Genomic DNA, 15,083 nt, shown 5'->3' on the forward strand with positions numbered 1-15,083 from the left:
CATATTTTAGCTGTAAAACAATTAGGAGGCACAATAAAATGCAGTACAATACAAGAGGCCATTCAATCTATTATACAGATAATAAGGTCCAAAGAACCCAATGGAAGGGCTGAAACTTTAATGAGTATGATGTAAGAATGAAGGCCAAGATTTGTTTTTATTTTTAGTGTTTTGTTTTCAAATTTAATAATTCCTTAAAGTGGAACGGACTGTGTTAACCAGTTCTTGTCTTATCCAGGTCTCTGGCACTGGGACACCAGTATTCGTCTCTTGGCTCGCAGCCCATCCTGTGTGGTAGTATCCCTGGCCTCGTTCCAAAGCAACTTCGCTTCTGCAGGAACTACATTGAGATCATGCCCAGCGTAGCCGAGGGGGTCAAGATCGGAATCCAGGAGTGTCAGCATCAGTTCAGGGGTAGGAGATGGAACTGCACCACGGTCAATGACAATCTGGCTATCTTTGGACCAGTACTAGATAAAGGTAATTCAGGGGTGACATGCTGCTGGGCAAGGTCGAGGACAGGGATGTAGAAGTACCCTGAGGGGTTCTGAAGAAGACAGGAAGGAAATTGAAATAAAGAAGTGAATTAAAACAGTTGACAAAATGCATTTTCTGAGCAGATCATGAATGAGCATAACTTTGTTCTCCAAAAAATAAACAATCAATCTATTTAGTTAATTCTTTGTTAACAAGCATAATAGGTTATTGACTGCAATCTTAACTCTTGAGGGATAGTTGATGTTGGGATAAATAAGATATATTTTAATACAAAGCTATGAGAAGTATTTGATATCTCTGCCAGAGTACTGTATCACAGACTTATAGATGTATACAGCACAGCAAGAGGCCACTTGGTCCTTCACGTCTGTGCCAGTCAACAAAGATCTGACTACACTAACTTCATTTCTCAGCTTTTGGTATATAGCACTGAAGGCTATGGCTGCTTAAATGTGACAAGAATTTCTGACTCTTTAAGGCAATGAGTTCCAGACTCCTAATACTTGATTGAAAACATTTCTCCTTAAATATCCTCTTAGCCTTCTCCCTGTTATCTTAAATCTATGTCCCCTAGTTATTGACCCCTCTGCTTTTGGAAAAAGTGTCTTCCTATCTGCCCTATCCATGCACCTCATAATTTTATAGATCTCTATCAGGTCCCCTCTCAACTTTCTTTGCTCCAAGAGAAATAACCCTAGCCAATCTGACCTCATATCTCAAACTCTTCAGCCCAGGCAGCATCCTGGTCAATCTCCTCTGCACCCTCTCTAGTGGAATAACATCTTTCCTTTAATGTGATGACCAACACTGTGCAACATACTCAAGTTGAGGCCTAACCAGTGTTTTACACAGTTGCAGTGTAATCTCTTGCTTTTGTATCCTTTGCCCGAGCTAATAAAAGCAAGTATGCCATATGCCTTCTTAACCTCATCTATCTTCCCATCTACCTTGAGCAATCTCACCATATGTACACCAAGGTCCTACCATTCATTGTTTAAACTCATGGCTTGTTACCCCATCCCAAGAGCATTTCCTCAGTCTTCTCAGAGTAGAAATACATTTGCCATTGCTCTGCCCAGCAGACAAGTGCACTGATATCCTTTTGATATGTTCCTGTAGCTTACGGCTATTTTCCTCATTATTTACCACCTCACTAATTTTCATCTCATCCATGAGCTTGTTAATCATATCCCCTAGATTTGAATCCAAATCATTAATGTATACTACAAGTAGCAAGGGCCCTGCATCAAACCCTGCTGAAGCCCACTGGAAACAGCCCGCCAGTCACAGAAACATCACTCTAATATCACCCTCTGCTCCCAACATCTCAGCCAATTTTGGATCCAACATGCCACTTTGTATTGAATCCCAAGGGTTATTACTTGACCAGTCTGCCATGAGGCATCTTATCATAAGCCTTTCTAAAGTCCATGTAGACCATATCAAATGTATCACCCTCATCAATACTTTTGGCTACCTCCTCAAACATGACCTCCCTTTTACCAATCCATGCTGACAATCCCTGATTATCCCTGATCCCTGATTATTCCATGTCTGTCCAAGCTCAGATACATTCTTTCCCTCAGAATTCTTTTTCTATTAACTTCCTCGCCACTGAGATTAGACTGACAGGCCTCTTTATTCCTGATCCACAGCTTCCTCTTATTTTTAATATTAGGGACAATGGTAAAAATCCTCCAATCCTTTGGCACCTCACCTGTGGCCAGAAGAGATTTGAAAATTACTGCCAGGACCTCTGATATTTCCTCCCTGGCTTCACTCAACAGCCTGCATCTTATCCAGGCCTGCAGATTAATCCAATTTTATGGCTGCTAAGTCATCTGCTATTTCCTTTTCCTTTCTCTCTTTGTCAACTTATTATTGTATTTGAAAGTCCTCCACTCTGATGTTCACATGTGCTTTGTCCTTTTCCATTGTCAAGACCAATGCAAAGTATTCATTGAGGATTGTACCCATATCTTCCAGGTCCACTAACTATGGTCTTACTTTTTTGGTACTTATTCTCTTCATCTTTATGTAAATAAAAACAAGACACTTTGGATTTTCCTTTATTGTAACTGCCGATTTCTCAAGCACTCTTTTTGCTTTCTAATTTCCTTTTTTAGTAACACCCCACACTTTTAATATTCCTTTAGGGATTCTGACATATTGATCCCTCAGTATCTGCCATAAACTTCTCTTTTCTTTCTTAATCCTGACCTTTATGTCCCTTGGCATTTAGGGTTCTCCAGTCTTGGTCTCACCCTTTGGCATTATGGGAACCTGCTCTTGCTATTTCTCCTTGAGTGCCTCCCACTGCTCTGACACAGTTTTATCTGCTTTTGGTCAAATCATATCTTATCTTAGCAAAATGAGCCTTTTCCCAGTTTAGAACATTTATTCTATTCTCAATCTGAGCTTTGGTCACTATTTCCAAAATGCTTGCCTACTGATATGTCTTTCACCTTCCTGGGCCCATTTCCCAATATTAAGTCCAGAATTGCTGCTTTCCTTGTTGGTCCTTATTCATATTCGCTAAAAATGTTCTCCTGGACGCAATTTAATAATTTGATTCCCTCTCTGCCTTGCCCACTAAAACTATCCCAGTTAATATTGGGCACTTAAAATCCCTATTATTGCCTTATTATTTCTATACTTCTCAATTTTGTTTACATATTTGATCCTCTATTTCTTCCTGACTGTTTGGATGCCAATAATACATACCCAATGGTGTGCTTGTCCTTTTTATATTTTTATTTTTACCCATATGGCCTCAAATGGTGATCTTTTCAAGGTGTCATCCTGCCTCACTGCTATTCTTGATTCTTTGATCAATACTGTAATGTACAACAACCTCCACCCCTCAACCGCTCCCCTTCTGCCCTGCTCTCTATCTCGCCTGAATGCCCTATAACCAGGAAAGTTGAGCTGTCAATCCTGCCCGTCTTTCCACCAGGTCTTGGTTATGGTTACGATTTCATATTCCCACGAGACTACACGTAGTGTTCTTCAGATGCCTTGCATTAAATATATATTCCGTTTGACCTGCGACACTTACTTCTTTCTGAGCCAGACAATGTTACTTCCACCTTCTGGACTCACTTCCTCACATTTTAACCTCTAATTCTGTATCAGCTTCTCTTCCATCTGAACTACTTGTCAGCATCCCAACTCCCTTGCCAACCCGGTTTAAGTCCACCCCAAGAGCATTAGCAAACCTCCCCACAAGGATATTGATTGTGTTTCAGTTCAGATATAACTTGCCCAACTTGTACTGTTCTCATCCCCAAAGAAACCATTCCGATGCCTCAAGGTCCTGTACCATTTGTCTAGCTACACAACCATCTGCTCTATCCTTCTAGTCCTATGCTCACGGCTGCATGGCACTGGGAGTAATCTGGTGATTGCCATCTTTGAAGTCCTACCTAAGTCCCTAAAGTCTGCTTGCAGCATCTCATTTCTGTTTCTTTCTATGTCAATGGTGCCAACATAGACCACAACCTCCATCTATTCACCCTCCCACTTCTGAAAGCCATGCAGCTATTCTGTGACATCCTTGACTCTAGCACATGGGAGTCAACTTGACATCCTGGAGTCACGTTGACAGCTGCAGAAGTGTCTATCTACTCCCGTCAGAAATGAATACTCTTCCACACTTCTCCGCCTCCTCTGAGCAGCTGGACTACACACAGTGCCATGGCTTTGTCCACGGCTGGCCTCATTCTTATCATTTCCCAAGGTTAAAAATCACTTTGCATGTGAGATGTACTCTGCGGATTCCATCTCTATCTATCTGGTTCCCTTCTTCTGACTGGTGGCCACACATTCCCTCTCTGTGTGCACCTCCATAAGCTGCGGATCCTGAGATATGCTACATTGTACCTCTCAGCCTTCTGAATGCACTGTCATAGCCCCAACTACTGCTCAAGCTCCAAAATAGGCATCTCCTGCACACATGGTTGTCCAGACTGCCAGGAGTGTCAAGGATTTCCTAGATTGTGCAATATCAAGGGCTACAGCTCCCCAAGTATACTTTAACGCAAGAGAATATGGAGTGCTGTTTTTTTTTTAAATTTCAAAAATATACTTTATTCATAAAAAGTATCTTTGTATATATGCATGGTCACAAATGCAGTTTGGTTCTATATTGTAGCATATCAAGTAAACACACGTTGGAGTTTGACTGTATCCAAACAAACCAAGGACACCTCTTACACATACAACACTGTATTTACATGCATTTGAGGCACTAGGAGCGTCTGTTAACTGAATGGACCCCCATTTACCTTCAGCAGGAAATCCCCAGACAGTGGTCTTTCTCCACTGTGCCTCGGCAGCAGCTGCCCCAAGCTTTATTGTAGCACATAGTCCTGGACATTGGAATGTGCCAGCCTGCAACACTTGGTCAAGGTCAACTTCTTTCTTGTTCTGTAAGACCAACAAGTTTCAGGCAGACTGTTCATGTCCTGAGTATTAGGTCTGCTGCCAATCTATCTGCTTCTCTACGAAGATTCTCACCGTGCCTGCTTCACTCAATCATGCTGGCTGCCTTTCACAGGGTCTTTGCCTCACCCTCTCCTCTTTCATTGTATTAATCTATCACTATACATTCATTCATTCAATCCAAAGTTAGTTCGTTGCTGAACTGAGGAAGGCAGGTGAATGAATCCTGTTCATTGGATCCATCTGTGACCAGCGTAAATTTGTAACCACTTAACAGCTGTCCCTCACTGCCACTTTCTTAACAGGATTCATCCAATGGTCCCTGTGTTTAAAATATTGTTTGGTAAAGTCACCATAGTGTCAGTCTCTCATTAGAGAGAGATGATTAGTGGTGGTTTAATCTGAGGGCTAACTTGCCTCACGTGAGGGGCAAGGTTGAGAAGTTGGGACCTTCACAGTTACATTAGTGGAAACTGAACCCATGTTGTTGGCATCATCCTGCATTGTAAACGAGCAAGCAGATCATTGAGCTAAGCCAATGCCCTAAAACAGTGCTCTTAACACATCTAAAAGACAGTTTGAAAATTATCATGTAAGGATACCTTGAAATGGGGAATTAGTAATTAATTGGAAATCCACTAGCTTACTAAATTTAATTTAGAAATGTTGGTATTAATAATAGAGATTAACATAGAACAATCTAATATAACAATCCACTCATTTACCATTTAAAAGTCTTCATCTGTCCGTGTCTTTCCAACTGCTCAGAAGTTGTGGGAACAAAGTTAAATTTAAAGTGCTCCTCGTTGTTGCACATAGAAAAACCAGCAACTGTAGTGAAGTGGAGTTTTTGTGAATCACCACAAATAGCTGGATAATTTGCCCCACTTGGATGTCAGCCTCATGAAAATGTGATCTGGTGACCGTCAAGCTTCCAGCAAGTGTTAGGACAAATTTAAAATGAACTAAATTAGCTGCAGCAAGTTAGGTCCAGTATTTAACAACTTAAAGGCTCTTTTTAAAATGAGATTTATTTTCCTGCAATCCCATTCAATAGACTTAAGGAAGGAAACACTTTATATCTGAAGATTCAGCCCGGCATGTCATAGACTATTCCTTCCAAGCTTTCTCTTGCTTTACTTTTTTCTCTCAACCTGTTTTGACTACAGTTCACCTGTTTCCTTCTCCCTTATCATCTGTTGCTTTCTGAAGTTTTAAATTTTCAATTAACAAGAAAATCTTAAGCTGGCTGTTCACAAAGTCCTAGATTCCCCTGTTGTCCTTATCATGTTACCATCAGTTCATATTTTCAACACAGCCTTTTGAGTTAAAGGGTGAGAAAGAAGTCTAAGTAATGGGGAATAACATAAGATGCCCGTGCCAGCAAATTCTGGCTCATGGTTTTGTGATTGTGACTCTCTTCGGAGTGCTTGTTGAAATCAGAAGTTGTGCAGGGGTGACCTAGCAGTGAGACGAGATCAGAACCGATACAGAGCTGATTTAAAATAATATGGCCTGAGTATGCATTTTCCAATGGTGTTGCTATTAAATTGTAGCCCAACTACATGCTGAATAAAAGATGTGTCTAGTTTCCCAAATCATTTTAAGTTCCTTTAAATATGTGATGGCATCTATGTTCCTTCCAAGTAAATATTGATTTCCTTCTTACTGGCAGCTTTCTCACTTGGATGGGAAAAATGTTTCTGGGAATGGGGAGGGTTTAAGGAAAAGTGTCGCCATGTTTGAGGTATTAAACTAGGAATTGTTAGATGAAGGAAGACCAAGGTCCATCTAGTCAGCATTCCACCATCTTGGTAGATTCTACCAGCTTGGTATAATTCTCATGGACATGTTGACTACTCACAATAATCGATCTCTATTAGTAAGTCTAAACCGGACACACTCATGAGACAAGGAATGCTCTCAACGGTGGGAAACACAGACCCAAATTCATCTCTTCTTGCCGAGCATGTTACACTTGCTACATTCTCAAATTACTGGTTTACTTTACTTCAAATATTAACATCTGACAAAAAAAATCTAACTTTCACTTGAATGTATCAACCTTTTTTCTTTTCACTGTCTCCCTATCCCTGGGGATGTTGTTTCATAGATTAGCCACTTGTTCACTGAAATAATTATAGCATTGGTTAGGATAACATTATTGCAGCAATGTTAGGATTAAGAGTTATCTGGATAGGGGCATTGTTTAGGGATTAAGCCTCATTCCTAATGCCTCCAATTTAACAGTCTCAGCCTTGTGTTCAAAACCCTTCACAGCCTAGCCCCTTTTTCTCTCCATAGTCACCTCAATCCCTACAACTTTTCAACATCTCTATATTCCTTCAGCACTGGCCTATTGTGTATTCCCCATTCCCCTAACCTCATTATGGCTCTAAGCTTTGAAATTCCCTCCCTAAAACTAACCGTCCCTCTCCATCTTCCTTTAAAACCCCTTCTCCAGAATAAAACCTACTTCTAACCAAGGTATTAAACACCCCTCCCTTCTCTCCTTCTTTGGCTCTTTTGTTTGATTAGGCTCCTGTGAACTTTGTATCATATACCAGAAATGCAAGGGCAAAAGCAAAATAATGCAGATACTGGAAATCTGAAATAAAAAAAACACCACACTGAGTAAATGGTGAAAGCACTCAACTGATCAGACAGCATCTGTGGAGACAGAAAGTGAGCTAATGTTTCAGGTTGATGACCCTTCATTTGAATGCACAAGTACAAATTATTACGGTGTTCAACCTTACTCTAGGATTAACTGAATTATAGTGTGGTTTTGATAAATAGAAACAACCCTTTTATTGCAAGTTTAAGGTTATTAGAGATTAAAACTATGTTTTAATGTCTGGATTATAGTTGACAGGAACACAAACAGCTTTTTTTATTGACTCATTCAGTAATGCAACTTTGATTGCAGCCTCCCAATCCTCAATGTATCTAGACTGATCCACTAGTCCGGTACTAATGGAGTGCTGCACTTTTGGAAATGCTGTCTTTGGGATGAAACTGAAATATTTTCCCTGTCATGTGGAAATAAAAGATCCCATGGTACTTTTTAAAAAAAGGAGTTCTCCTGAGTGTCTTAGCCATTATATATTCTCAAAACTATCATTTAAACAGATAATCTGGTCACTGACACATTCATATCTGTGAAACCTTGTTTTCTTTTCATTCATTCATGGGATGACAGTGTCACTGGCTAGGCAGCACTTATTGCCTATCCCTAATAGCACAGAGGGCAGTTAAGAGTCAACAACAAACCAGTGGTTAGCACTGCTGCCTCACAGTGCCAGCGACTCAGGTTCAATTCCAACCTCAAGTGACTGTCTGTGTCGAGTTTGCATATTCTCCCCGTGTCTGTATGGGTTTCCTCCCACAGTCCAAAGATGGGTAGGTTAGATGGATTTGCCATGCTAAATTGCCCATTGTGTCAAAGGAGACGAAGGTTAGGTGGATTGGCCATGGGAATTACAGGGTTAGTGTAGGGAGATGGGTCTGGGTGGGATGCTCTTCAGAGGGTTGGTGTCGACTCAATGGCCTGCTTCCACACTGTAGGGATTCTATGATATTTCTGTTGGTCTGGTGTCACATGTAGGCCAGACCAGGTAAAGGATGGCAGATACCTTCCCTAAAGGACATCAGTGAACCAGATGGGTTTTTCCTGAGAATCAACAATGGATTCATGGTCATCATTAGACTCTTAATTCCACTTTTTCCTTTAACTGAATTCAAATTCCACAATCTGCCATGGCAGGATTCAAACCTGGATCCCTTGAGTACTGCTTGAGTCTCTGGATTAACAGTCCAATGATAATATCACTAGGCCATCACCTCCCCTTATTTGGTAGCTACATTCTCTCCAGCAATTATTTTTTAATGCTAGCATAATTCAAGCATTCATGTATTAATAAAATGAAAAATAGCACATAGCATACTTATGACATTTCATTTGGTTCAATTGGTATCCCAAATGCTTTTTAAATGCAGCTTCAAATTGGATTAGAATTACATTGTATCAGTTGCAAATGCAAACTGGTGAAAATTAATAAAGGGGTCACATGTTTTCTGGCCAAGGTGTAGTCAGAGACAGGATAGACTTATTAATTAAGACTTAGTGTAGATAACTGATTTTTTAAAGACTCAGATGAAATATTGTTTGTTAATTTTAAAAGTCAATTCCTATTCAGATTTTCTATTCAATTTTCTTTTGGATGTTATTGAAGCAGTAAATACAATCCATAGCAATTAAGTTTTTATAAGATACAATTGTATTTTTATCAAGGGTATCAGCATGGACAGTGATTAAAATGATAACATTTAAGTTTATGATGACAACTTTGACGATCTGCTAAATAAGTGCAGTCTTTGATAAGGTTTTATATTTCTTTAAGTCCTTTTTTGTGGAATGTTGAACAACGCAAATGAAAGGTCAAGTTCCACAGTGTTGAATATTACCATAGTTGCTAAAAGTAGAAGAGAAAGCAAGCTAAAATCAAAAAAGTCATGTTCAGTGACACCAGGATTACATTTTCTAGAGTGAAATACCAGCAGGAAGGGAGTTAAGAAGAATGAGTTTGGGATTTTGGAAATGGATGAGTTAGAGTGTCAGGAATTGAAATGTAAGTACAACAAAGTGCTAGTGAGATGGCATATATTTCAGAAGATGTGCATCAAGTGTCCATCTGCTGGATGGCATATGACTCTTGTCTGAGCTATTAAAGGATAAAATGTAATTTTGAAAGAAAAAAGAGGGTCAACTTTGTAAACTCTGCAAACCTTTATATCAGCAGTGGTTATATTTTTAAGATGCTGTCTGTTCCATTGTCTAACTTGTGTAAGTATGGCATACGTTTATATTAGATACTGTGTAGGCTTTTATAAAACCATGCTTGGTTTGGTATGAACTTCTCTTGTAGGTTTGTGTAAAATACAGGATAAAATACTCATTTATGGTCTGTGTATACATGGGCAGAGAGGTCTTCTGTTACATGCTATGACAGCTGTGCTTTCTGTGCCCCTCACTCTGCCCGAAGCTAAAGCAGTTTATTACTGCAATGCTGGAATCTGTACCGAAAACAAAAAAATGCTAGAAATCACAGCGGGTCACAACTATGATGAAGAGTCATCTAGACTCAAAACGTTAGCTTGATCTCTCTCTACAGATGCTGCCTGACCCGCTGTGATTTGCAGCATTTTCTGTTATATTGAAAATTGACTGTTTAACAGCTGTGGGTTTATAAATTAAATTACATAGAAATTACGATGAGTTTAGAGTACTAGAGCTCCTATTCTTACTACCCCACACCAGTATCTATGCTCCAAATGGAATTTCTCCTGCTCTCTTTTACTCCCTTCTCCCTCACATAATAATCTCAGCTTCCTCTTAGATACAAGTTCACGTACAGTTTTGCAATATACAACTAATTGTCTCTCTCTCTCTCTTTAATGGAGAGTGGTCTTTTAAGGAATATGGCTAATTACCATTACCATGTTTAACCTTTTAAAATGTATCATCTATAACAAAATTAGAATTCAATATTCTGGCGCAACAGTTTGAGATGCTGTATTTCAGTCAAGATGCTAATCTGAAGATCTGTCACTCGCTCAAGTGGATGTAAAAGATTCCATGGCATCATTTTGAAGATGAGCCGGAGAGTTTTCTCTAGTAGACTCACCAATCATTATCCCTCAACCAACATCACTAACCTGGTCATTAATACATGGCTTTTGTGTTCAAATTGACTGCACAACAGTGACTACACTTCAAAAGTGTTAAATGACTGTTAAACATTTTGGAATGTTGTGAAACTTATCATATAAATGCACTCTTTCTTTCAAAGTAGAAATAGAACTTACTCATTCATGACACGCTCTGCAAAAGAATGCTATACTCAACATTTGCAGTTTGAATAATTAAAAGGGAGGATTGGGATTTTATAGTATAGTGAAAACCCTGTAGGTACATACAAAAGGAAGGGTAATTTTGTAGATAAAACACCATGTAAATTTGCGGAGATATACCAGGTAGGTTCATATACAAAGATGTGTGTGGTGATGTTTATCTCATGCACACTGTCAATTTCAACAAAACAGTGTGGAAGGAACATTATAAAACAGCAAGGGGGGAATTTGATGCAAATGAGTGCAAGACTTCATCTCTGCAAATAGCATTCCAATCAAAGCAAAGAATCTGAACTGTTGAGAGTTGAAATAAAACAGAAAATTCTGGAAATTCCCTATAAGTTTATTTGCCAGAACGTGCAAGAGAAAAGAAACACTTTGGGCAGAGACCTGACAACAACTTATACCTCCAGAATAGTGAGCTGAATACAAAACTGGGATAATAACTTGGAGCAAAATAATGTGCAGATAAACTGAAAGACCATGAAAATCCTTAACAATACATTTGATCCCTTCCAATTTTGGTGTTGAAGGTACTACAGTGTCTTTATAGCTGACAGTGCCTAGTTGAACTTCATCACTTGTCACCACATCCTTTGCTTCCTTGGCTCACCTTCTAAATAAGTGGATGCACATGAAATCAACTCAGCATCTCATCTCTGTGGCTCCACCATTGCCTCCATATCAACAGCCATCTGAGGACATGATTTCTGCTTTCCACAGACAGAGAATAATAGAGGAATTGCTGCCTTAGAACAGATACAGAGGCTTATAGTAAACATTACAGTCTTTAAATTGCTTTAAAGATGTTAGATCAGTGGTAGCAATCTGTTGTGGGTGCCCCATGGGAAACATTGAACAAGCTGCTTGATTAATTCCCATGGTGCTATTTTGAAGACATGTTTGGGATCTCCACCTAGTGTCCTAGCTCATCCTTCAACCAGAAACATTAAACAATAACTGAAAGAACTGCGGATGTTGTAAATCGGAGGCAAAAATAGAAATTGCTGGAAAAGCTTAGCAGGTCTGACAGCATCTGTGGAGAGAAAATGTTAAACAAAATATCTGGCCATTACCACATTGCTGTTTATGAGAGCTTACTATACATAAATTAGGGATCATGTTTCCTTTATTATAGCAGTGACAAAACTTTAAACACCTTATTGGCTGAAACAACATTTTGGAAAGTTCTGAGATTGAGAAAGGCACTATATAAATGTAAGTCTTTCTTCCTTCCTTCTCACATTAAGATAATTTCCCTGAAACTATAAATGTATAGCTCAGTGGGAAAACCAGTCGTGTGGACAACAAGAGTGCCAGCATCAATTGTAGTCTAGGCTGTGTTAATTGACTCTGCTAACCCGTGGCAAGGGAGTGAATAAAATCTTCCAAGGTTTCACAGACTGCGTATTGACCAAGGATGATTCCCAGACAGTCCGTTAGGAACTCTGCCCATCAGGAAAGACCCAATGAATTGTGTCTTGGCTCTCAAATAAAGAATGGATGCTAGATAAGATCCATGGGAAATTGGATTCTAGTTAGAAGAAGCACTGTCAGAGCCACAGAAAGAAGAGGGCAGAATCTTAAGGGTGTGAGTGACGTGGGCTATGGTGTGTTTAATGCAGCAATATGCCAGGAGTTCAGCAATTTGTATCTCGACATCTCAACTGCATCTGTTTTGCATCTGCTGAGGACTGAGTTGCCAACTGACATGGTTTAAACTTATTAAATGTCTGATTAACACTGCAAGTCTCCATATTAATACTCAGCATTCTATCTTATAGAAAGCACCAAATAAAATAGATGTCAAGAAAACCTGACATGGAAACCAGATCAGGTACCTGGCAAATGCAACTTGCTGCTTGCTCCAAACCACCTACATGTTGGTTACTGGGCACCAACCTCTCAGGCACACTCCATGGGCGTTGATCACATGCAGGACAACTCTGGATTGATAGTGCTTGACCAGGTGCCCCACAGCCCCACAGATGCTAGTCAATTCTGCAAAATCCTGGCAATGGCAAGTTATTCTAGGAATGGTGCGTGGTAAGAATGGGGCTAGAGTGAGACACAAGCGATGCAGCCACAAAAATTCAGCCGAGAGTAAAACAAAATTCAGAATGTGTAACAGTTTCATCATGGTGATTAGCCTTGCTTATCTGGGTGGACAATCTAGAGTCTATCCAGTCATATAATTGGAAGTAACATTTTAATTTGGTGGTGGGGAAAAAGTATTTTGTGAAATTGCCATTAAAACCAATGGAATTTAAACAAAATCATTGGCTTTAACTTTATGCAGATTGAGATATACACCAAGTCTCTAACTGGACAAGCAGATGATTGTCCAGTGCATTATGAAGCTGATATAGGTTTTACAAATTGTGGATTTTTTGTGTAACTTTATAATGGAGAGGTGTCTAAAACGAATTGTGGTGTTCACACGCAGTTGTAATTCTATCTATTATTATGCTTAGTGGGTTGTATAAACACGTTGCCTTTGACAGTATGCCATGGGAAACTAATTACAAATACTTAAAATATTTATATGAGATTCATTCCTTATTTATTCTAACAGAAGTGTTTATCCATTTATTTTATAAATGTTAACAAGTCAACTAAAACGGTTGAGACAGAAGTCTAATACACACTTTCTAAATCCCATATCATAATTTTAAGAATGTGTGATACCTTGTTCGTTTTATAATTTGATATTTCTTGATGACACTACACTCTAAACCTGAACTCGAATGAACAACCTCAACCATATCTTTGTGATATTTCAATTTTTAATCAAAAACATCACTGTAATTTGCCAGTCTGGGATTGGCAATTTAGTACCAATTAACACAGCGTTCTTCTGTGTGAACTTTGCTACTGTACCCTGGGTTCGATTCATACATCATTTTGGTTGCTGTAGCAGTCTTTTGATTTGATAACACCACAGTGATTTTTGCGTTGCACTGTGGGTATGTACAGCTTGCTCTGGTTGTATCATGCTATGTTGTACAGGGATAATCTTTCTCAATAAGTGCACCCAGCAGGAACCTATACCTGATAGCAATGTCAATCAGGCAGCTTCATGCATAATATTTATGATTGCTTTTTCCATTATAATTAATAAACAGAAAAGCATAAGCATCATACCCACAATATTGTTGTAGCTAACCCCAGTGAATGATGCTCCATGTTGGCTGCAAATATTACAAAAATATGCCCTGCACATTCTTATTCTAATTATTATACTCATACAGACAATGTTTTATAGGAGATCAGATAAGGGATGCTAGTTATTAAACTTATGTGTACTAAATAATGTAAGTATTTAAATTATACATTCCATGTTTTAAATACATAGTATGCGTATTCAGAGCTAAATGGAGAATTTCTTCCTCTCTGCTCCTTTACTTCATCTTCTCTTTCATTCTTTGTTCCGCTACTGTTTCAGCTTCTCAAAAACCCCCAGTTTGTTGTCACCTAACAACTTCTTGTCTTATGGTCGTAGAGTTTCTACGCCACAGATTCTTGACATTTTTCTCCATCTCTCTTTTACTCTTTAGTCTTGTGATGGGCATTCCTACTGTCAGCTCTTCAACGGTTTCTCAGTGTAGGAAATCTTCCTTCTTCTGAGAAAAGAAATTTGTGGTGCTGAAAGCTTTAAACTGTTGACCAAGTTTGCAATTAGGCTCAATGGGCATGACCTTCTTAATTTGGAAGATACTGAAACATTGGGATCACACGTAGGTCCTGAGCCCTTGCGATTTCTGGGTCCTGCCTACTTGCACAATCTTCCCAGATGGCACAGATTAACAAGGTGTCTCCAGGAACCTCATTCAATTGGGGACATTGGATGCTCTGTACAGGTGACTAAGCTAATTGGAGTGCCCAAAACTGTGGGAAGCCAGCAGCTGCGCGGTCACTACCAGTGTAGTTTGGGATGGAGGTGCACTCTGAAAGCTTAAATGAAAGGTATAAGTAAGTGTGGCCACAGTGGAGGAACTAACAACCCCCAGCTGGCCACCAGGATACCACCTCAAGGCACCAGGCTTCAACAAGTCAACTAAAACGGTTGAGACAGAAGTCTAATACACACTTTCTAAAACCCATATCATAATTTTAAGAATGTGTGATACCTTGTTCGTTTTATAATTTGATATTTCTTGATGACACTACACTTTAAACCTAAACTCGAATGAACAACCTCAACCATATCTTTGTGATATTTCAATTTT

The 15,083-nt window shown here is 39.3% G+C and overlaps 1 protein-coding gene across 1 annotated transcript in view; it reads left to right on the forward strand.

Annotated features, from left to right (window-relative positions):
* The first annotated feature begins 338 nt into the window (after positions 1-338).
* LOC109920687 (proto-oncogene Wnt-3) overlaps positions 339-15,083 on the forward strand; it is a 66,717-nt gene continuing 51,972 nt past the window's right edge. The window contains exon 1 of the mRNA XM_048614627.1: positions 339-480. Within this exon, the coding sequence (XP_048470584.1) occupies positions 354-480 (127 nt within the window). The 5' untranslated portion in view covers positions 339-353. The remainder of the gene's footprint in view (positions 481-15,083) is intronic.

The sequence above is a fragment of the Rhincodon typus genome, chromosome 30 (assembly GCF_021869965.1).
Source record: "Rhincodon typus isolate 14 chromosome 30, sRhiTyp1.1, whole genome shotgun sequence".
NCBI lineage: Eukaryota > Metazoa > Chordata > Chondrichthyes > Orectolobiformes > Rhincodontidae > Rhincodon > Rhincodon typus.